This window comes from Neopsephotus bourkii, unplaced genomic scaffold, assembly GCF_033783945.1.
Source record: "Neopsephotus bourkii isolate Nb327-2 ecotype Australia unplaced genomic scaffold, CSIRO-AGI_Nbou_v1 NB_196, whole genome shotgun sequence".
Classification (NCBI taxonomy): domain Eukaryota; kingdom Metazoa; phylum Chordata; class Aves; order Psittaciformes; family Psittacidae; genus Neopsephotus; species Neopsephotus bourkii.
Window position 1 is genome coordinate 16,992,137 of NW_026900709.1, and position 24,655 is coordinate 17,016,791.

Genomic DNA, 24,655 nt, shown 5'->3' on the forward strand with positions numbered 1-24,655 from the left:
TCGTCCTTTTCCTTACTCCTATTACCTCTTTATCAACGTGACAGTCCAGATGAAACACCCATCCACTGCTTAGATCTAATAATTTGTCAAAAAAACTGTGTAGCATCTTGTCCAGCCCTGACGTTCTCACGAAAGAGGTGCAAAATTATGCCCTGCTGAAGTGGAGAGGAGAGGGGAGCAGAGAAGCTGCAGGTAGTGCTGGGGGATAGTGTTAGCTCAAGAGAGGATGGAAGCTGCTCAGTCCTCTCAGGATCTCACTTCTGACCATTTTATCACAGAGCATTCATTCAGTGGGGACCTGCTAATGTGACAAAGTTACCTGAGCTGGGGCACAGGGAGCTTAGTGAAGAAGGGTACTAGCTTTCCCGAGGGCTGCAGATGTCCCCCAAAACCTGGCTATTCTGCACAACTGTGGCAGGTGTCTTCATTCCATACTTCACCAGTGTAACCACAGCAGAAAAAGCTTCCCTCTCTCACCCCATGCTGAAAATAAGGTGTTCATTTTCAGAGCAGTCATCCTTCCATGAAGCTTAAGATGGATACATGGAAAGGCTCTTCTCAAGGTCTGCAGCCACCCTGTAGCACATGCTGCTGCTTTGGGATTTCAACAAGGGGACTTCTGAGGTTTGAGATCACCTCATATTTGCACAGTCTGTTCCTGTCCTTTGCACCCAGAAAACTGGAAGCAGCATAATCAATGCTGAAAATACGGCTCGCTTTGAACTTGCATAGTGAAGGCTCTCTGCAAAACTTTCCTTACAGAATGCTGAACCAAGACTGAAGTAGTGTCCAGGGTTTTGTGGAGACTTAGTGCTCTTCAGGGCAGTTGTAGACTTGCCCTCGAATACCTGCTCTCCATGGTCGAAACTACAGTCCCTGAAAATCTGTCTACTTCACTTATGAATCTGCATGCGTCTGTGGGGGCTGCTCACAATGTAGAAATAAGAGAGATTTCTTTCTTGCTACAAGAAAGAAATCCTTACGACATCCTTATGACTACACCTCACTTAGCTAGTATTTTGCTTCTAAACTTACAAGGAGGAAGAGCAGCACTACAGAATCTTAGTCAACTAAGTCACTTAGTTACTCTGGACTCCAGGTGACTCACAAGAGGATTTCTGGCATCAGAGGCTAACACCATACAAAATGAGTGTCTGCGTAGCCCCTTCTGACAGCAGAGTAGCATGAAAGCACTCAAGTCTAGAGTCTGGGCTAGCAAATCCTGTCAGAGAAAACAGAACAGTAGAAAGCCTTGGCTATGCCTCCAACAGCTCTTGGTACTGGCTCAGCATTAGCATCCATGTACAACTTCCCTAGGAAGTTGCTCTGAACTGCCCTGTGCTCTGAATCAGCTGGCAAGTAAGGCCCGCTGGAACCTGCTACTCACCTCCCTCTTCTCTTCTTCCTGCTTTCCTCCTCATCAAAGGCTAAAGCACATGACTAACTACACCAATCCTTCCAACAGAAAAAACGATCATGCTATTCAAGCTACAATTTCCCACAAGAGGTCAAGCATAAAAAGAAAGAGAATCCTCCTGAGATGGCTTGCTGAAGGTGAAGAGCAAGAGTGAGATCAGAATAGGCAAAATAGGGGAAGGATAGAAAAAGAAAAATGAAAGGAAAGGAGGAAGAAAGGAAGTAAGAAAATAAAAGAGAACAAATAAAATAAAAAACAGAAAATAGAGGAGACATCTGTACCTGCATAAGGCTGATCCAAGCTTAAGAAGGCAGAGTCCAGACCTGGAGAGCTGGGCATGTCACAAAGCCCGTTAAATTCACAGCTCCCCATAAACAGAGAGGCAATGAGAGAAAAGCAAAGCAGTTCCCTGCTGGAGCAGAACCAAAACTCTGAGGTGTCCAAGCCCTTTGCTATCAGCTCCACAAGCCTTTTAAAGCCTCTCTTTTGTCTCGTAGGCATTGCTGCTGAAAGCCATGAGGTCACTTTGTCTATTTTTGTCTTCTTAGCTTCATCACTGAGCAGTGTGATGGACATTGTCACCTGGCACTTAAACACTCTCCTTGTTTCTCTCACCCTCTGCTCCTTGTGAAGAGAAACTCCACTTTTTAATTTTAAATAAGAAACTATACTGTGTAGTCTCACTGCTTCTGCGCTGCAAGCTTCAGGTTAGAAAGGTGCAACTCTCAGGTTAATTTTTCAGTGCCTCAATGTCAGCATTTCTGTGCTAAAGAACCTTTCAAAGAGATGAGACTAACACAGCACACATGTCCAACATGGACAGGTGGAGAAGCCCTCCCAGGAGGAAAGCAACTCTCCTTGTCTGAAACCCTCAGAGAGCACCCAGGTCTGGGTAAACATAATGAAAAAAAGAGAGGACAAGCTTTCTTTTCTTGTGTCTATTAATTTCCTTCCATGTCTGAGATCTAGTCCATGATACAGATTAGTGTTGTTTACCAGGACTAAGGAACTTCTAACAGAAGAGCATTAGTGTCCTTGATGCCTGCAGTGAGGTAGTTTAGTAGAATGGCAAAGGCTGATACCCTCACCACTGAAGAGTGTGTTTGTGCCCAGTGAGGGTGATGGAGCGTTTGAAGGCCAAGGAGTGGAGTTTTGGCAGCACCATTCAGAGCTCCAGTGCTGGAGTCTGAGAGGTATTGAAAGATAAGATGCTGATAGTGAGGCCTGGGGGATCTGGAGGAAGGGAACAAAGAGTGCTTGGAGTCTACAAATCTCCATAGTTGTGACCTGCTCAACATCTCCTCACACGTTGCCTAGGTTTCATGTTACTACCTCTTTCTGTACATAAGCAATAGATCCCGTGAGAGAATCTCAGAGCTGTGACCAAGAGACACTGCCCTGTGATTCCCCTTCCCAGCAGTCCCAATTTAGCAACTCTGTAGCCCAGATTACCTCCAGTGCATCTAGAAAAACAAAGGTCTGACCATGCCTCCTGGAATCCACTAGCCATTGCTGCGTGCCAAGAAGACAACTTCCACAGGCAATGTTGCTATGAGAGATCTGGAATGCCTCACACAAAGGCTCTTACAGGTAGAGCAATGGAAGTTTTTCAGTCTCTTCTTCTGATGAATATTTACACATCTAAATTTCTCTCTGGGAAAACCCTGGCGAATCTGATATATACAATGAAATGAATATACAGCTTTGCAGTACAGAAAAAAAAGATCCTCTATTAAGAACATTCAAGAGAGGTTATAAAACTCCCAAATTCTGCTGGCTTGGTAGATAATTTCTATAGAAAACATTTTGTAAAGTTTTAAAGCACTTCTCGTCTCCACTAAATTCTGTGGGAATAATCTACAAAAAGGAAAATTTTCTATTAAGCAAAGCCTACAAAGATTTCTCTATGAACTTAATTAAATTTCACTGAAATGAATTAGATTACTAATTACAGAAAAAAATAAGTATAAAAAAAGTATAAATCTTTTCAAAATCAAGCTCTATTAAAAGAAGGCATTTTAATGTATGCTCAGGACAACTTCTGAACAAGCAGGCTTACACAGTGTCAGATACTGCTCATGTTCACTTAGAAACAAACAGTGGTAAATTTTATTACCAAAGACCAAATTCTAGAAAAGCCTTTACCATAGAAAATAAGAACACTGCTAATTTCAAAGAAAAATAGCCTGTTCCTCTGTGATGAAATACTACTTGTCTGCTTTTTTTTTTTTTTTCATAAGGGATCAAATAGAACAATTTTGTTCTTCCAGGTATTTATGGTAACAAGGTCATTTTTCCATGGCTAACGTTGCAAATATCTCAGTAAGTCATTAGAGGCTATAGACATCTCATGCTTTTCATACCTGGAGTCCCTTCAAAACAAGATTTGGATAGGTTATATCTGCCTTCTAAGTATTTCTCTGTTGAAAGCTTTAACCTTTCAAGTATTGACTGATGTTCAAATTGCAAACTGTAAAGCAGAGGAGTATATATTAGAAGTAGTAAAACTCTTGGGATAGAAAACTTGTTTCTCATTCTTGGATATTTGCACACTTCAATCACACTATCTATGCACTTGGAGAGATCTCCCTTAGTGGAGTGGGAGTTTGCCTTTCTTCCTGAGCTGGATGAAAATATCTCCTCAGTGCAGAAGGTAGCTCACGTGGCCAGCTTTCCTGTGCTGAGACTCACCCTTAGGCCCGGGATATTCTGCACATATCCTTCAACAAGACTGCCAAAGGAGAGCTTTCTTTTGCCAGGACAGCCCCTGTTGAATGCACTAGTGAATCTGGCTTTTGCAGTTTTAGCCTGATTTCCTAAAAAATAGGTAGCTGGATAGAAGAGATAGACCCTGTCATAGGAAGCAGGAAGCCTGAGTGCAGTCTTAATTGGGCACAAAAATTGAAGAACAGACACAATGGAACAAATATGAGTTCTCATTTTGAACGTGAGAGACATCAGAAGATTTGCATTTTTCTGACATCAGAGAATGAGATATCAAATACAAGACATAAATTAAAAGGACACCAGGATCTGTTAATTCTGCTGTTCACAAAATTGCTTGATGTCTGACAGTAGGATACCACTGATTCATCTCTTGTCCTTCAGTATTTCCAGCAATCCCTCTCTAGTAATACAGACAAGCATATGCTCACCATCTGGGTCTGTGGACTTGATTAATCTGTAGCATTTGTCATATATTCTTGTTATCCTGTTGATTTTAGTCCTTTTCTGCAGCCAGCCAAGCTCCTACTACATTTAAAAATCCAGCCTTTCACAAGACAACTGTACACCTTCCATGCCTTATGTCATCTGCTGATTGATTAATACACAGCAATCTCCGCTGAATCCTCAGGCCATCCATTAAAAGTAGTATTGCCATTGCTATTTTCTGTTACTGCTTGCTAGGTACAACATAATCAAGAGGAGCAAAAAAACATTTTAAAAGCTTCACTAGCAGGAATTTGCAGTTGAAAAAGCAGACAGGAAGACAACCATGGTGTACCTCGGAACGCTTTTGAGCTACTCAGTACAGGTAACCCACCTCCCTTCCCCGTATTCCCCACACACCTGGGTTTCTGTGGGAAGACCAGAGAAAAGCTGCAAGGTGTCCCAGCTAGGTCCCAGCTCTGAACAGTAGCAGTTTCAGGGCTATTGGGTGCCCCACAGCATATGCAGCCTGTTCTGCCTAGATGCAGCCAGAGATCCACTGACAGAAGAGAGGAGGGTTGGGATTTTTAATCATCTGTCTCCTCACCAGTCATATAACATTGAGGAGGAGAGGACATTTGATTGACATATGTTGGTGTTTAAAGGTCCATGGGTGAAAATATAGAGGTAGTCTTGTTAGATTCAGAAGCCCAGTGAAACACTACTACCAACTTAGCCAGTTAGCTCATCTGACATCATGAGCCATTAATAGTTATGTTTTCTGTTCTATTCTTAGCCAATTGTGCAGTCACCTTACAGTAGTCCTATCACATCCCTATTTCTCTCATTGGAAGAGTCATGTGGAACCGTATCAGATATCTTACAGAAGCCAACATATACTGTCTACCTTATTTCTTTAGCCACGAAGTCGTATCTTATTGAACAGGTCAAAGACTATCTCTTTTTCTATCTTTTATCAGTCCATCTTGTTCTTACTGATAATTTTGTTTTCCACAAAGTGTCCCCAGAAGAACTACTTTGTTCACCTAATCGAAGCTAAACATTTATTGCTTTTTCTTATCCACACAGCCTGTGTCTACAAGAAGGGTGCTATTCTTGTTCTCTTTCCCTGAGACACTTCCCATCATTCCAGGGTATTTACCAAGGACTGAGGACCACTCTGATACAATTTTCACTAATTCATTATGTTTTTGCTCTACAGAGAATATGATTCATCCTTGTCCTTTCAGTATAGTCAGTGCAACAAGATATGCTGAATATACTTGCCCCTGTTTCTGCTCCTATTTCTTTTATGCAAAAGGCTAGATTCTTAGTAACATAAGTGGTAGACACACCGATGACAGTGAAGCTTTACAGATTTCACAACAAACTGATCTCCCTTCCTATGATGATTTAAGTGAAACTGAAGAACAATTATTTGTCAGGTTGACAGTTTTCTCCTTCCTAGCTATAATTTTCTCCCACTTTTGCTTGAGCAATGACTCTGTTGTTTAATTACCCTTTGTCAAAGTCCTTTTCTGCCTCACCCTTTTATGCCTCTCCCTCCCCCATCAGTATCACTTTGTCTCATTTCAGTGTAGTCTCTGAGCAGGCTTGTCCCAACCTTGTCAGCATGTCCCATATCACTTTCAAAACTGAGGGAAAAAACATCGGACAGGGAGAGGGATTTCCATTGCTTGTTTGCATTATGATTTCTTTCAACTCAGCTCTCAAAATCCTGGAACTTAGAAACTATCTTAGAGTAAGACAGTCTATGGTGTTATATATACAGTCATTTCAGTGTGATTATTGCTCTAGTCACCTTGAGATCTGAATTACTGGTAAAATTTCAGCTTACATTGTTTCGGCAAACACTGTTTGTTCACCATCAGCCTTACACATCCTAGGTCGCTCCAGAAATGCATGTGCAAGGACAGGCTATGTTAACCTAATGTGTCTGAAAAATCACTAGCTGGGGCTCCGCAAGGACCATGGAAGCATGAGCCTGGAAGAGAACTGCTGACACCATTTCATCAGCATCAGGATGATAAACGATCTCTGACCATGTCTGAGGAACTGTGACCCAGAGTCAGAGTCCCTGCCCTGACAATAGTACAGAGAAGTTTGATTGATTGATTGATGGCTTGGCTTCGCGAGCGAAGATTTGGGAAGGGCTTTAACCATGCTTACTACAAGCACGATGACCAAGGGCATGTGGGATATGCAAATCTGGTTGAAAAAAGTGTGCTAAGGCAGTCAGGAAGTGTCTGACCAGAACTGTCATCTCCTGAGTGATCTCGAGCTACCCATACGCTGGTCCGCTCACAGGCTAGGTTGGATCTGCAGGTTCCTGTGCACCTTGTCACCTGCCGTTTTGACCCTTACCTGTCCATACAGACAAGTGAGAGTAAGCCCTTCCAGCCTGTGCAGTGGATTTTTTAGGTGAAGCACAGCTTGCACAGAACTGCCCCACCCTTTAAACCTGAGGTTTAACTGCCATGGCCTAGTTATCTAGGGTGGTGACAGCAAAGCCCACAGGTTGTAGGTTTGTAAGTGTCCTTCTCTTTGATGGAAGACCATACAAGGCTAGATGAGCTCCATCAGCCCGGATCTGAAGATAGTTTTCCTTCTCCTATGAGGAAGGCCTGTCTTCGCTAATGAAGATTCGTGAATAGCTTTAACCACGCATTCTGAACAAGACTGTCATCTCCTGGGTCAATCACAAGCAACCGATGACGCAATAGCACAACATCAAGAGCCTAGGCAGGATTCTTAGAGGTGTTCAGTCATAAGCCCGCAGATGGTAGCCTCACGCCAGTGGCTTCTCAGCCAAGCGCACGCACCAGGGGTCTGAACCTGCGGTTCCTCTTGTACTAAGCAGGATTACTATTGCAACAAATCAGTAGGGTAAAACTAACCTGTCTCAGAACGGTCTAAGCCCAACTCACATTTCCTATTAGTAGGTGAACAATCCAACACATGGTGAATTCTGCTTCACAATGATCTGAGTAACTGACAGTTTAGAAAAGGTGCTCAAACGGTATCTTATATAGTGGAAATACTAGGACAAATAAGAGTGTATACCTTTTAATTTCAGAGATCACATACAGCTTTCCTCCAAATATCTTCAAATACTAAAAATCGTTCCCCTCCCAAAGAATACTGTATGCAGCTAGATTTATCTTGACCTAACACACATTCAGTTAAAACCATGTTTCTATCAGGATCTGGGGCAGCAGGATAGGAGTGAGGTACAAAGGTGATGCAGAGCAGAGCTCTATCAGCCTTAGTTCCAATGCCAGAACCTACAGCATCTAAATTGAAATGCTGAACAAGAGTGATGGACAAGGAAATTATGCAGAAGTATCCAGTAAGAATACCTGAGGAATATGGCCAATTACTTGTGACAGTTTCTGAGATGACTCAAGGAAGAAGGAAAAATTCAGCCACACTAGCCAAGACAGACAACACTATTTTATAATCTCTGACTTCTGCCCAAAGAGATAATACATCATCCTGAAAATACCACCTCTGTGCTTTCAATAGAAGAACTTTATAAACCAAAGGCATAAGCTCAAAAGCCATATGCAAGCATAAAACTGGAGGAAAAGGGCTCTAGTTCCACAGTGCTTAGCTCACTGTGGTCTCCCTTAATAAGCACCTTCCAAGCTGCAGAGAATTCAGAACTGAATACTAGTTATTAAGTGGGATATTCTTAAACAAAGGCATACAACTGGACTGCATACATCTCTGTAAGTAAATTGATTTTGTAAATGGAGGCAATTTCCAATTTAATGCATGCTGAAGTGACATCAGACTCTCCAACTATGGTTCAACCATGAAGCTATTGCTCGTGATTTCCTAGTGGCTGGCTGCTCACCCTCAGTAAGGGCTAAGGGTTATTCAGCATTGCTTCATACTGCTAGGAAGAGACTTCCTGTAAGATAAATAGTTCAGGAATTAATCTTCTGGTCAGAGCAGAATGCTTGTCTATTCTACTTTAAAGCAGGTAGGATGGAAACAGTTGATACAACCCTAAACTTTTGGTCTTCTAGAATGCAGTGAATGGCAAAACCAGTAAGGTAGCCTAACAACCACGTAATTGATCATTACAAGTCACAACTGTCAAACTGGAAAGCCAAGCTGAAAATGCAGGTAGCATTTTTGGGTTGCCATTCGGGTATTTCATCTTGTTAACAGCTCCTGTGGCCTATACTAGTCATAACAGGCTGATAGATGGCTTGCTGCACTCACCCTCCCTGCAGAGAAATGTGACTGCAGTCACTCTTAGAAGAGGTAATCTCTATGACCCTCCAATGAATAGGCCACTTATTTATAAGCATCCTATCTCGTCAAGTGATGCTGCTGCACATCCGCTTTAAACAAGAAGGATTTCCTTTTCTGATATGGAATGTAGTAACTTTGATGACTCTTCACAGGCAACCAGGTCCATATAAAGCAGAGGAGGAAATTTCCCCACCCATTTTTCCCTCCCTTCCCCTACCATACATGGAGAGGCTCTTGAGTGCTAGGAACTAAAAATACTCCAGTGGATAAGTTTAAATTGAGATATTTTGAAGCACTTCTTGCAGTGACAGAAATTCCTACAGTGTGATTAGCAAGTTAGGAGTAGACTGCTATCCTGGTATGTCTGCCTTCTGCTAGCAATTGGTATTTCCAGTTGTGAGAAAGGCTGAGCCCATTGTTCCTGGGAGATGATTTAGGATGGGGGTGAAAATACAGTGCACCTTAGAGAGCACAGATGGCTAATGAGAAGCAGCCCTGGCTACAGATGGACCCCAAGCCTCTGAAGGTGGGGTGGAGCAGAGGAAGACACTGCAGGAGCTACAGAGAACCAGAGAACCTCACTAGCAATTACTTGTGACAGTGCATAGTCTGATTCTCCTTGCCACAAGCTCCTGCTTTTTGCTAACCTTTTGTTTGCATTTTCTACCTTGTTATCTCTTCCTTTCCTTCTGCACTGCCTAAGCAGCACAGAAATCATCTCAGGAAGGGATGTGGGGTGGCCCTTACAGTGATGATGAATTGAGGCCCCAAAGATCCCCAGGTTTTGCACAGATTAACCACCTATTTAAAGACAGTAAGTTACTGGTTTAGTGGGAAGGAAACAAATTTGTACTTTCATTTCTTCAGATTAGGCAAAATATTGGCTATTCACAAGTTTGTACACTCTGCTGTAGTTTATCTAAAGTACAGCAAAGAGTCCCTTTTTGATGGCTACTCTCTTGCCCCACTAAGCAAAACACCAGGGTACACAATAGCCACTGGGCAGCAATAAGGACTGAAGTCCCATTACTTGTAGGGCAAGTTCCTCAGATTTGGGTGGTGTGTGGCTTCCCACACTGCCCCACTAGTCTGCATCAGCAATGCTCTGAGTGGTTTTTGAGCAGGCATGTCCACGTCATGTGTCCTGTGGTGGGCTGGGAAGATGTATGTGCTTATCCCACAGGATGGAAAAAATGATCCAGTGTGCAAATAGGGCAGGGAATTTGGATAGAGAGAGGCCCAAGCCTCACTGCAAGGGCTGTTGCCTGTCTGAGGAGAGTATACACTCAGCCATATTTCCTAATAACATCAAAAACAAAGGGGCTGAATCAACTGGCCTATGATCTGGAAGGCTGAGAGCTCTGGAAAGCATGCAGTGAGGACAAAGGCCTGCAAAAGTTCTAGACATAGGAAATAAAAAGCAGAGCTACAGAACTTAAGTTTAAGAAAACCCAAGAGCTGACAAAAAATAGCAGTCTTACTGAGATCCTTGCAGGGCAATAAAGCTGTGAAGAATAAGAATGTCAGTTGCTACTCTCAGTGGTCTGCAAAACAACTGTTACGTGTCTCTGTTCTTGTACAGGGATTTAAATTATTCCTCTAGAAATCTGATGTTTCTAGATCCTCATCTAGAATACTGTATGTGCAGTTCTGTTTGTCTGAGGTGAAGGGACAAGTGGGAAAGGTACAAAAGTCTCTGTAGTTTAAATGATAGTGAAAAGTTAGGAAGAATGAATACAAAGGACAAGAGAAACACCCCCAAAACTGGGGAAGACATCAGAGATGGCATGAGAAAGGAATACGTTCCAGAAAGAAAAGGTTAGGAACCATGTGGGTAACAGTCCCACCAAACCAAAAAGGAGCTTTTCACATTCTTATGATGCCATGGTGGAAGTCATAATGCAAAAGGCTGTGGTCAGGCAAGGAGGGTGTGCTGAGCAGGTGCACTGGAAATATATATAGATAGGTAGTGCTCCAAAAAGCAGGCATCTGATTAGGTAGTCAGAATGGTCCTTAAATGTCTGCTGCGTATATACTGAGCGTCAGGCTCCCATGACTGATCATCCAAGTCACCTACCATAGTTAACTCAGATTTTAAAAACTTGAGCGTGATCTTGCTCTCCTGTTTAGCAAAACCCATGAGTGTCTGTACCCCAAAGTAGGCTACTGTGCTGGGAGTATTGTTAAGGAAAGGGAGAGAAACAGAGCTTTAGATTCTGATGGCTCTATAAGAGCCTGGAGCAGCTATAGGAGCTGAACCAATTCAAGCCCAAACATCCTTGCCAAGGCTACATCCTTCCAGACAGAGATGCTGTACCATGTGCCTCCCATGCTGTGTCTTTGCCTGCAGCCTCCCCATGAGCCAGTGCAGCTCAGCAGTCCCACATCCTCTTGTGGTTATTCCAGGTATAGGTGATCCTTAACTCTCTTCACCACATAATGAACACCCTTCATGCCACTTCCTTCCTCCACAGAGTTACTGGCTGTTGATCATGACTTTTGTTTTAATGGCTGCTGTGCTTCAGCATGATCAGGACGTAGAGTTTTGCCTTCATATTTACTGCCAAGATTCTTAACCCAAGAAAAGGCCAAGCTGGCCATGTGAGTTGCCATCCACAAGAGAGTAACCCCTACATAAGGACACTCGTGGCCAAACAAACCAGAAGGGGGGTAAGCAGTGGAGAAGTAATAGGAGAATAAAATATTACCTCAGTCTGTAGTGCTTCTGGGAACCCTACATTCAGCTGGCATTAGAGTTGCATCACCTTCTGCCATGGGATATTATTTTGCCATCAGACATGCTCTGCATTAAATACATGGCTTTCCTGGGAGCCTTCTGTACTGACGCTGTCTATGGAAATAAGTCTTGATGTGAAGCAATTACTTATCCACTGCTAGGACTATCGGGTGGCAGGGAGCAGCTGAACATGCCTTTCTCAACATTCACCTCGTGCTTGTATATTATTCAAAGGGGGAAAAAATAGCTCCATCCTTGGAGAGGCTTAAATTGCTACTTTCTTTGCTGTTCTAAGGAAAGTGAACACTAAAGACTAGGAAGAAATAGTACAAGGCACCAAGATAGTGCACTCCCTAGTGGGGCCAGACATAAGGGACCCAATCAAGTCTGTTAGCATAAGGGCAGAGAAGTAAGACAGTGCCCTGCCTGACAGGGAAGCAGTCTGGATTACCTTTGTAGGATCCCTTAGGCAGAATAGATAAAGGAATGTTTAGCCCACGGAGAAAAGAAAAGAAAGGTTTAACAATTGCCATGCAATATTATCTGGCCTGGAGAAAAATACCTAACATCTGAAGCAGAGAATCAGAAGTTAGAATTTGTGTGCTATATTTCTGATTCAGTCTAGTAACTTTTCTGTGTCACCCTTCCCCACTCTGTCCCCTAACTAAGTCACCTTTTTAAAACCTGCTTTATTTCTAGACACAGAGAAGTGTAAATTAGTCAGTCATACTGCACACTGAAGTACTCATATGAAAACAAGTTTTGATTACCCTGGTTTTAATATTGGATAGATCACAACTATGAAATCAGGTAACATCTTGTTCTGCCTTCATGTTTGGGTTTTAAATACTCCATATATAGCAGAAACCAGAAAAGATATAAAGTCACTTCAGATGCATCACTCATGTACTACACTACATTTTTCAGTACTTTATTCCACCTGGAAAGGTCTTGACTAGAATCATAGAATCATAGAACTATATAGGTTGGAAAAGACCTTTAAGATCATCAAGTCCAAGTGTTACCCCAGGACTGCCAAGTTCACCACTAAACCATGTCATTAGTTTGCTGATGACACCAAGCTGTGTGGTTCCGTTGATACGCTGGAAGGAAGGAATGCCATCAAGAGGGACCTTGACACGCTTGTGAGGTGGGCTGATGCCAACCTTATGAACCATGACAAGTGCAAGGTGCTACACCTGGGTCAGAGCAACTCCAGACACAGCTACAGGCTGGGCAGAGAAGAGATTCAGAGCAGCCCTGCGGAGAAGGACTTGGGGGTGTTGGTCAATGAGAAACTTAACATGAGCCAGCAGTGTGCGCTTGCAGCCCAGAAAGGCAACCGTATCCTGGGCTGCATCAAAAGGAGTGTGACCAGCAGGTCCAAGGAGGTGATCCTGCCCCTCTACTCTGCTCTTGTGAGACCTCACTTGGAGTATTGTGTGCAGTTCTGGTGCCCTCAGCATAAAAAGGACATGGAACTGTTGGAACAAGTCCAGAGGAGGGCCATGAGGATGATCAGGGGGCTGAAGCACCTCCGATATGAAGATCGGCTGAGAAAGTTGGGGCTGTTCAGCCTGGAGAAGAGAAGGCTGCGTGGAGACCTCATAGCAGCTTTCCAGTATCTGATGGGGGCCTATAGGGATGCTGGGGAGGGACTCTTCATTCAGGATTGTAGTGACAGGACAAGGAGTAACAGGTTCAAACTTAAACAGGGGAAGTTTAGATTGGATATAAGGAGGAAGTTCTTTCCTGTGAGGGTGGTGAGGCACTGGAATAGGTTGCCCAGGGAGGTTGTGAATGCTCCATTCCTGGCAGTGTTCAAGGCCAGGTTGGACGAAGCCTTGGGTGGCATAGTTTAACGTGAGGTGTCCCTGCCCATGGCAGGGGGGTTGGAACTAGATGATCTTAAGGTCCTTTCCAACCCTAACTATTCTATGATTCTATTAGGGGCTTTGCTTACATGGTTTTTCAACACTTCCAGGGACGGTGCTAGAGCACAGCTGGTTGTGTGGCTGCAGCTTTTATAAGTGATTCCCACATCTCAGACCCCTTCTCTCATCTGTTCCTTGGGACACCTTGGTTGAGGTAAAAACCAGGGTCAAAGCTGTGATAGGAGGCCCCAGACCCTGGAGGTTTGACTTGGGTCTGCTTCTTCCCAAGCTAGAGAAGCTAACCCACTTGACATTTGCAGCAGTGAGGTTTCTGGAAGGAGATAGTGTAGGAAGAGGGCATGGGTGAGTGGCAGGATGCAGAGAACTTACTGGCCTGTTTGGCTTTCTCCATGTATGTGGTGGTTAGGTCTTCATCAACTGGGTGCTCCACTGGCCCCACCATGGGGATGAGATGGCGTTCTGCTTGGATAGCCTTGGTGGCATGGGGCAGGAGCATTGCCTCTGGAGAAGGCTCCCGTCCTTCTGTTGATGGTGGTTGCAACTGTCCCTCACTCTCTGAAAATGGAGTGTCTGTACGGCTGCCAGGTGAGCAGGTAATCTCCCTCTTGGCCACCCCACTGGAGCTGGCCACCTCAGCTCCCCGCAGCGGAGCAGGCTCCGGCATGCTCTCGTAGCCACTCTGTTCAGACAGGGACACCTCATCCTGAGGTGCATCCAGCTTGCTGGTGGTGCTGTCAGGAGGGGAGCGTGGGCTCTTCTTGCGAGCCCGGCGGTGCTTTTCCTGGGTTACATTGTCCGCATCGCTGTCTGTCTCCCCATAGTAAGCCTCACTGTCTGGTGGGGAGGTGAAGCTCTCTGGGTGCCTCTGTGACCTCCGTGGTTGCGAGGGCTGTGTAGTGGCTGGGGCTCCTGATGGTTCAGGGCTGAGTATGTGTGCTGGGGAGCTGAGTGGGGATGGTGGGGAGAGAACTCGCTGCCCTGGAGAAGGGGAGCGCAGGAGCCGTGGGCCAGTTTGGTCCCCACCAACTATCCTGTGGGGAGAAAGAAAAGCAGTGATGTCTGGTTAGTGAGGCTAAGCTGGAAGGAAATCCTCACATGTAAGAGAGAGGTAAGGATTGAGCCAGTGTTTCAGGTGTCTTTCAGGCGGTGCCAACGCCTGAAGCGCAGACACCAAGGGCAGACTCATATCTGACATCAGCTACATGCTCTCATCCTGATTTTCTGCTTCATGACTCTTTGAAAACCAGGTGTTAAACACTTGAAAATCAGAATGAGAGCATAAAGATCTACTGAGCCAGCTTAACTAGCTCCCCAGGCATTTCTCCTGGGGAGGTGAATTCTTGCATAGCAAACAGTCCCCAGGACAGTGGGACATAGCCCTACAGCCTGCAGCTTACCATGGTGGATGGTGCCTCAGCCATCACACCGCACTTCAGCTGCTCCTGCAGCTGGGACTGCACCATGGAGCTGTGTCAGCTCTGAGGATCCCAGCACCCCTGGCTTTAGTTCAGAATGAGTTCCAAAGGAGTCGGTGCTGTTTGCCCTGACCTCTATGTGGAAGTAAATAGCAAATACTTAGGAGAAAAGGCCCATGTGCTTTTTGGCAGGTAGGACTCCGCTATCCTGTGCTGGGCAGGTGGGGCATGAGGAAAAGGCCAAGGTAAATGCTGTGAGACTGCTTTGCAAGCTAGCTACCAGTGCCTGGGTTTTGACGACTGTACTGCAGTCATGCCAGCCAGCCCACTCCATGGTGGCATTTGCCTCTGGCTTAGACATATCAGCTTCTAGCCTGTAAGTCAGCTGGAAAGATGGCTAGTGTAGGGGCAGTCACTGCTGACTGCCAGAGGGGGGGAGAGCTGCCTGTGCTGATGGGAAAAGAGCTAGCTCTGTCCTCCTTCTCCTCAAGAGTGAGTCTGGATTCCAACAGCAGTTTGACTCCAGACCACACACATAGAGCAGGGAATTTCTTCCCTCACCAGAGTCACCAGGGCTTGTTAGAGTTACAAAGAAGCCCACAGTATTTGCCTTCTGAGCATGCATACCAGGAAGCCAGGCAGACAGCATTGCCTCTGTAAAGCTGTGGGATTTATGACTTGGATCCCAATACTAAACTGTGAAAAATTAATACCCATGTCAAATCCAAACCTTTGTGAAAACTAAGGGTGGGACAATTTCTGACAGTTTATTTATTTAATACAATTTGCTATTATGAACTCTCAGTGAGGAGCAAACTCAAAGCTCCCCAAGCAAAACAGAGCAGTCCTTCCTCTTTAAATACTCTAGTGGATAACTGCTTGTAAGCCAGTTTCTCTTGTTTTGCACTGTCAAGAGACAATCTCTCTCCCTCCTTCTCTTTCTCTCTTGTTCTTCAAACATATCCAGCACTGACAGAAATACACATACAACCTAACATACTTCAGAGTAATCCAACTACCTCTCCTTTCTGAATGGGACTGGTTGGTGTTTTGTTTGGGAACACATACATGGAGTAGGAACAGAGCAGTATTTGATGGGTTCTCCACTACCTCACAATGAAGCCAACCGATTACGTTATTTTCAAACCATCTGATACTGGCTCCCAGAAGGCTGAGAGAAGCCTGCCTTTGTCACTTTGCTAATTCAAAGTGTGCTGATTTTGGCCCATTAGAATTTGCCCAGGCACCTGTTGGATGCAGACAGGCTCCAATGGGATGAGATAAGACCTTGGCAAGGGACCAGGACCCAGACACCTTGTACAAGGCTCCCTCATTGCATTTAATCACAGCTAGGGTATAGGGTGAGCACATCAGAAGGCACTAGCCTTTACTTTCCCTAAAGCCAAATGGAAGGTCCTACATGCTCAGGCTTTCCTTCTTTGAGCACTGCCCACCTCTGGCCTCACTTTACAGATGCTAGCAACCAACATGGCTCACAGTGATGTATTTTTTCAGGGCTGTAGAAAATCACATTTCCCAGCCCCTTTCACCAGGGCCTTATTTCCTGAGGGTGATTTCTGCTTCAGCAGTAGGGTGGACTAGCTGGGACCTCACACAGCTTTGCTGCCTTCATCTTTATATGATTCATTTACAACTTGAGCCTCATCCAGCATGATTATCTTAGCACAGGTAGAACCAGGGACACTACTGGGACCATCTTTGTGCCTAAATTTGGGCCTATTCTTCAGTATTTTGCTCGACTAGAGACTGCCAGAGATATTTTTCTTTGTTTGGAACACATTCTGTAAACAGAACTCAGCTACACACTTATCTTTGTGGAAGTCAGTTCACACTCTATTGTACTACAGTGGCTTGCTGGAGCAAATACTCAGGTAATCTTGTCTTGGCTCAATTATCCAATGTGTAGTCAAATCCACTTCTACAGAACAGTTATTTACCCAGAATGAACTGGAGTCTCTGTTAATTGCTGAGATGATCTGCCCTGTGGCATCTGCTTGCTTGGAGCCTAAATTGCTCATTCTTTGCAGCATAGCCCTCACTGCAAACATTTGCTTCCAGCCTGGGGGTCAGCAAGGTTTGGGGTCAGTTCAGCTCTAGGGCCAGGCACTCTGGTGAGCACCACTGAGACCATGCAAAACTTCTGGATGGCCACGTGTTAGCCATGGGGAAGTCCTCCTAGTACACCCTGCAGTACGAAGAGACCAAAGGCTTCCTGCCTGCCTTCTTTCTGCTAGGTGTGGACAGCTGCTGCACTGGGTGAAGTTGCCCTGCTACCTGCACTGTCACAGCACTGGTGCCTGGGGAGCAGGTTACCTTTTCACGCGGATGTTGAGCATGCCATTGGAGGAATCTATGATTTGCATGGCAGTAGCATGGGAGAGGCCAGCACATGACTTCCCATTGATAGATATTAGCACGTCATTTTCCCACAGGCCTCCACGACACGCTTTGCTTCTCTTTCGGATCTGGAAAAGCAGAAGAGAGAAGATAGGGATGAAGGGAAGTACTGTAGCTATTTAGTTCAGTTATTTGTCTCCTGTTGGCCCTTCTATTGCTCTGTCCCTGTCAGAATAAAATAAGTCCTAAGACTACTGTGCTGCCAGGGTGAAGGACCAGTCCTCACAGGTAAACCCTGTCAGTGCTTTTTAGTCTCTGTATTCCTGTTATTTCCAAGAGTCAGTCTGCTCAGGATAGGCCTGATCTATCACCAACCCAATTAATGACCTTCAGTGCAGCTGAAAGACCGCAGTGAATGACAAGAACATCTATGTGTTCTTCTCCTCTCATTTCCTACCTCCTAAGTTGCTTAGGGGGTCTGTGTTTCAGAGATGGAACAGGAACTCTTTCCAGACCACCCCTGTATATGGCTATGTGTCCTTCTGTATACTGTGGATTACTGTGCATCCTTGGTATGATACTTGACAGTCATGCAGAGCCCCTGCAGGTAACCGTCCTCAGGGAACCTGACATTGGGAAGAGATGGTGACTACAAAGCACTTCCTGCTGTGAAGCATTCCTGCTCTAAAGGATTTGGTCAGTGTATTTCTGGACATCTGCATCAGGCTATATGGTGTCCTGTTACACAGTGTAAACTTGGAGTAAATCTTTAGCCTTAACAGGAGCTGTGCAGGATAAGCATTGCTATATCTGACACTGGAGTCTGGGTCTCTAGTTCCAGGCTAGTTTCTAGATCTGCTCTCTCATGGCCATCTTCCACCAAGTGTTTCCTCTCCCTTTTGTTCCATCATCCATCAGCTAAACTTCTTATTGAAAGCCCCAACCAAGCCTAGCCTTTCTAGGACAAGCCTTCTAGGACAAGCAAGCAAGAAAACCATATGCCCCCTCAGCCCAAAACCACAGACCTCTCTCATATAAGGCAAGCAATGGGATAGCCTTGTAGGACAGCTTGGCAACCACAATGCCAAGCTGTCCTTTTATGTCTTATATGTCCATTCTGCACATAAAAGAACAGCCAGGAAAAAACGCTGAGTCAGGGCAAATCATGCTGAAGGTAGCAATATGCTGGGTTTGTAGATGCTTCTAGAATATTTCTTCAGGTCTTACAGTTGAGTGAGAGGCAAATCAGTGTAGAGCTGTTTAACAGAGGGTACAGTGAATAAACTGTGTCAAACTCCTGCAGAGAGCTAATGTACAGCAGGGCACCTTAGCCTATATCTTGTAGCCCTGTACTCCAGCAACCAGACTCAGCTATAAAATCACATCAGCTACTTTGCCTGCACTCCCATGGCAGTCCCAGGATGGAGCAGTGGATGTGAGAGTATTGCTGCTCTGTCATTGTTCCTGCCGGGGCAGGAGGAGAGCAGGAAGGGGTAGAGCCAGAGCCCTGTGGAGGTCCCATTGCATGACCAGCTTGTCACAAGGCCTGGGCCCAGGCCTGCTGCATGCATGGCATATGGACATGCCCAGGGCTCATCCCTGCTGGCTTGTGTTGAGCAGGCAAGAGCAGCACTCCTCCCAGGTAGCCAGGTAGCCAGCAGGACTGAGAGGTGTTGGGGAAGGAGATAGAAAGAGGAGGGCTATGCTCCAAGCTGTTTGTGTTCACTGGCACTATCACTCTGTAGCTTCTCCAGCTTGACCCGAAACTTTGCCAGCATGCTTAAAATAGGGGCTGGCTCATCCCAGCTGCCACATCCATCAGCCTCTGTCATTTTAGCCTTTTATCTCCCTCCTTGTTAATATAAGCCTGGAATGGGAATGTGTGGGTCTGTAATGAACTGCTGAAGAACCATTTTTTTGCTGTTACAGTATAAATGCTGCTTCCTGATACTCCCTCAAGGTGCAGCTGTTAACTGAGAAGAGACAACAGACACATTTCCAGTGCTTCCTACCAACAGAGCAGCTAATGGAGCATCAGGAAAGTGAAAGAGAGATCAGAAGGAGGGTCTCTTTCTGGTATCCCCCAAAAAGCCAACTGCTGCTCCATGGCCAAGTGCTTGGTGCTTAGCCCTGGACTGGAACACACCTGCTGGCTATCTCTCCCAATTATGGAGTGAGGGGACTGAGGATTAAAGGCTGTCAGCAGGTGCTCAGAGCATTCTTCACATCCCATTGTTCTCCATGCTTACTGAAACCGACTGGATGTAGGTTTGTGACCACCAAGAGTAAAGCCGGTAAGCTTCCTGTGGTCCTACGGTACTGCAGGGCTTTGCTGGCAAATGCTTGGAATTCCCAGGCAGGGAGGGGTAAGGCTGTGCTCACAATACTGCCTGCAGCTGCTTCAGGCATCTTTAGATCACACTAGGCTGGTGGGATGCAAGGTGAGCAATGCATTTCTTTTGTGGTTAGTAAAGGTGCTGGCTCTGGCTTGGTCTGTGCTCAGATTTTACCATGGTGGCAGAAGGTCCATGCACTAAAGCAACTATTGTTATTTCAATGCTGTTACAGAAGCCTGCAAACTAGCTCTATAACCTGGGAGGGGACTTCTCCCTGTCTCCATTCCTTTTTGGGAAAACAGGACCAGGTCTCTATCAGCACGGGAAGAGACCTAAGGAGTCTGAAAACAGCCTGTAAATGTTCCTGGGTGGCAGTCTCACACAGTTTTATAAACCCATTCCTGGAAGTTTATGAATCTGCTTCTCGGAGCAGGGAGGACATACTATTCACAGCTTCATTTTAATTATGAACCCCTACCCCACTGTGTTTGCCAGGGAGGAAAGCAAAGGGGTTAAAGGCAGAGGAAGATTGTGCGGGGAGAGAAGGAAGAAGGCAGTCATACAGGAAGGACAGGATTTAATTCAGAACCACGGCAGCAGGGTGTGGTGTGCTGGAGGCTAGAGAGCCTATGGACAGAGACCAGCGGATTTTACATGACTGCCGGCACGGAGCTGTGGAGACCTTTAGTAACAACCCATAGCCTGCAGTTCTCGCTCACAGGGAGGGCAGCACTGAGCCTTTGAGGCCCCAGGCCAGGGCAACTGCCCACCCTGAAGGTCAGGCTGCCCTCAGGCTCAGCCACTCGCTCCCCATGTCCAAAAGATGCCCTCTCCTGGGCATCCAGTGAGGCACATGAGGCATCACTAAAAGGGAGCTTCCACTTAGGCAGCATGCAGGCTGGAAGGTGTCCCCCAGTAGCTAGGAAAGGATGGGAAAAGCAGCATTTCAAAGACAAATCCTCTCTGCTTCCTGTAGCAGATCCCTAGAGGTGCTCTTGTGCAAGTGAAAGGCAGCACTGAGGGACTTCAGCAAGTGGTCAAAACTAGTCCCAGACCTGGCCCTGGGGGATTGTATTGTCCATCCTTCTAGCACATACTGCAAAGATTGATCTCTCCTTTTCACAGGGGCAACCCCACACATTCTCTGAGCCTCTTGTAATTAACTGCCTATTACGCTTTCCACTCTGAGCCCCAGTGGACACACTTCCCCTTGGCACACCTCGCTCACACGGAAGGAATGTCCTGTTTAGATTTCATCTCTGTTTAGAAAATCCCAATTTCAATGCATTACTGATTTATGTGACTGGAGATATAAAGAAATGAAATGCATTTATGCAGAAGATTGTCCATCTCACTGCCTTCTCAGCAGAACTTCTGTTGTGGCAAAATTGCTTGTGTAGGAGAGGTTTGTGTGTCTGTGGCAACAGAGTACATGCACATCCATGTGCCTAGTTTTTTCACTTCTTTGCCCTCTTCCTCACACTGATCATATTGAATCAGACAGAAGGTAAAGGACAGAAGCAACTGAGGGGGGGGAAAGAAAAGGGTGAAGGCAACAAGTTAGAAGAAAAGGTGTTGAAGGGAAAGTCAGTGCTAGGAGAGAAAGGCCAGGGCTGGAATTAGGCTTTAACAGTGCAGCACAAGTTTCCTTGTACAGCCCTGTGGAGACTGTACTGGACTGGACACGTCTCGGGAGAATTCAGCCTAGCTTTCAGGAACAGAATGCAAGAGAGGAGGGGGTCAGCTGCAGCTTGGCAGCATCTGTCCTTCAGTAGGGACTAAATTTAAACAGTGGTATGTGGGGGGTGAACACATGCTGGGATGCTAAGAATAGAGTAATCCTGATAGTAACTCAGCAGCTTCACATCTTGCCTGAGTACACACCAGGGAACCTGTCTTGAAATTTTGCAGCCACCCTCCCTGCTGGCCAGCACCAGTTCTTCATAAGAAAGGAAACATGCTGTGGGTAATCAGAAGTGGTTTGCTGTGCCTTTCAGGAATAAGCTGTAACAAGTTCATGCCATCTTTTACCCCTTGCCTCCCGAAGGCGCCTCCCCAAGTCACCTCCCACCTCCTCTCATCAAGAGAGCTCAATCTATAAGGCAAGAAGAAAAATTATAAGTCTTCCCCTGAATCTCCTAAAATACTCCTAAATTCTTTCCAGACACAACCTAGTGAACTCAGGCCCAAAAGTTGTGTACTGAATGCAATTCATATTCCCATCCAGTACTCCTTCCATTCTCTGATTGCACTCCGTTTCCCCCTTCCCTCAGCAGCTACAATGCCATGGGGTACAACACTCCATGGCAACCCGGCAGTGTTTGAACTTTCATTCCCATCCTTATGTGAAATAAAGTCCTGTCACAAAGTTACCATTGAGAGGTAAGAACTGCTCTGTTGTAGTATAAAGCATTACCAAAAGGAAATGAACTCAGGTAGGAGGAAGCAAGCATTTGGGTCTGCTCCTCCCAGAATTTCCTGCTCAGCCAAACCCGAAATGCAGTAGTTGCTAGATGTAAGAGCAGAAACAAACACCCTCCATCTCTTCTTCCTTCTTACCATCTACATTGACATAATTTTGATGAGTGACAGTTTATTTTTCCTCCAAGACCAGGGCCTCATTTTTACTGGTGCAAAGAAGTAAGAGCACTAGAGTGGGATCCAGGAGATCTGGATGATTCTTTGCATGACCTTTGAGAGAGCACTCAGATTGTAAGCCATAAGTGGCAGAAGCCTGGAAATTGGGATGTTTTTCCAACAATATTTTGTTCTGGCTTTTAAATTTCCTTTGTCTCAGCTGCCCTCCTGAACACAGAGATCCAGCAAGATACTTTTTAAATGTCTTGTCTGTTAAGTATGTGAATGCCACCACATCTTCGTGGCAATGCCATATTTTTATTGGCAGCTATTTTACAGGAGAATTTAACTATAATTATACATAATATGTATAATTATAATACATAATAATATATAATGTATATTGCACTATATAGCATAGTAATATAATTACACTAACCATTACAATTACTCTTCTCCACTTAGTTCCAATAACTTCTTGACCAAACACCATATTCCTGTTTAAGAGGTGGCTTCGTAAAGTAAATCTGGTGTTTCTGCAGACATACTTCACTGGTCATCCACACTAAAGCTTAATTAGGGAGTCTATATAAAGAAGGGAAAGAAAACATTTTCTGGGATGAGCACAGCAAGAGAGGATGGTGAAAGAAACCATCTTGAATGGCAGGACAGACTTGGGTGACTTCTGAGACAAGGGACTTAGAGATGAAACTTGGTAGTTGTAGAGGATACTGGTGCTGGCCAATCGATTAAGTACACATAAGACTACTGTGATATGTTACCACCTAGAGTGTACTGGTGAGGGGGCTATTGCTGTGCAGTACGGGAGCGAAAGAACAACTTCTTCAGTGCACTAAATGTACCAGGGAATACAAACTGATAAAAAACAAATGCAAGCAATGAAGCGTATAGTTTTCTCCCTCTGTTGAAACAAAATGTCTTAAAAAGAGCATTTTGTCCTCATAATACAAGGAAGGGAAGAGGAAAAAACCCACCTGCTTTGCCTAAGCAAAAAGTTTAGCACAGGGATCATTGTTGAGAATGTTTATGTACCCAGAGTTGGCTGCAGGCAGGTAAAAAAAAGCTTTATCTCCATGACCCTTTGTTATTTGATGGAAGATTACTGAAAAAGTGACTGAAGTGTAATACCAAAGACAAAAACAACGCCACATGTACTAGAATAGATACTAAAAGTACTTGATAAGCATTTTACACTCAACAGGGTAAGCAGCAGGATATCAAGGGGTTTTTGTATGAAGCAAGGATTCAGAAGGAACAGATAAGACTGTCAAAAAGCAAGGTCCCAGTGCCCACATCTAGCTGCTAGGACAAAGGAACTGAGTGTTCAGAAGAAACATGCTTATAAATGTCCCACATAGGTTCTTTTCTAGAGCCTCAGTCTCACTCCTTCACATAAAAGATTTTAGGATCAAAATCTAAAGGAATTAGAGCTCATAAGCTCATTTAGCTGCCAAAATGTCTCTTTACAGGGACCAGCACTGAACCAGGACAGGAGAGAAAGAGTTTTGAACTCCTGGCAGAGTCATCCAGGCACATGGCTTCAGTCCTCCAGAACTGAAGCCATGAGAATAACTGAAGTTATTCTCAACCTTAGCATGCCAGTACTGTGCTCTAAAGGGCAGTGAGGCTACGCAAGCTCTGAATAAAAACCTTAGTCAGAAGACAGTAAGGGTTCTATTCAGATGCTACCAATTGTTGAATATCAGAAATCATAATATGCCTCTATGATACTTACGCTGAGAGATGGCAAACTAGAAGACACCTACTATTATTTCATGCAATTAAGATACACTCCTAGACAAAAAAAAAGTAACTTATGTTTGCAAAAGTAGTTGTACATAGCATTCAGCATATTTGGAAGTGTACTGTACCAAAACACAGCACTCGCCCTAAGAGAACCTCTCATCAATAGTCTAAAGAGGATAAAGCACCATTGTTCTGCAGCAGCAAGGACAGGATCAGCCACAGGCATGGATTAGACAAGCCCACCATTCACCTGAAATATTCCAGGGGAATTTTGGTATAGAGACCCCTGTGCCTTGCAGCATCTTGTACATACAGGGAAAAATAGGCTCTGCATAGATGTATTCATTGGTTCTAGCAAGTAGCAGGTTGAATAATGTCAGAAAATGAACCTGAGCTCTAGACTGCAATTGCTTGTAGCATCAAGCTGTTGAAATGGTCTTTGGCACATCTTTGGCTCAGGCCAGCTAATACTCTCCAGAACAACTCCCAGACACAGTTTAGGAGCTAGAACAGGCCATTCCCAGAGCCTGTGGGCAGCTTGCATATGATCATCTTGTTTGGGAGACGACATTAACTGCTGGGCTTTGTTCCACTCTCTGGCAGCTGGCATCAGCACCAGAGAGTGGTCCCAGGCACATTAAATGCAACAGGTATAGATGCAGCTTGTATGGTTTCACCTTCGCTGGTGACTGTCATAAATCAAGAGATGCTCCCAG

At 45.0% G+C, this 24,655-nt stretch overlaps 1 protein-coding gene across 2 annotated transcripts in view; it reads right to left on the bottom strand.

The window, feature by feature from the left end:
* Nucleotides 1-24,655, bottom strand: part of SYNPO2L (synaptopodin 2 like) — a 38,723-nt gene that overhangs the window by 5,603 nt on the left and 8,465 nt on the right. Inside the window, exons 3-4 of one of the 2 annotated variants that reach the window (XM_061344188.1) lie at nt 17,236-17,387; nt 13,856-14,517 (exon numbers count right to left, since the gene is read on the bottom strand). In XM_061344188.1, the coding sequence (XP_061200172.1) occupies nt 13,856-14,517; nt 17,236-17,387 (814 nt within the window). Of the gene's footprint in view, nt 1-1,698; nt 3,034-13,855; nt 14,518-17,235; nt 17,388-24,655 lie in introns of those variants that run through there. The other variant, XM_061344189.1, reaches the window with a different exon arrangement.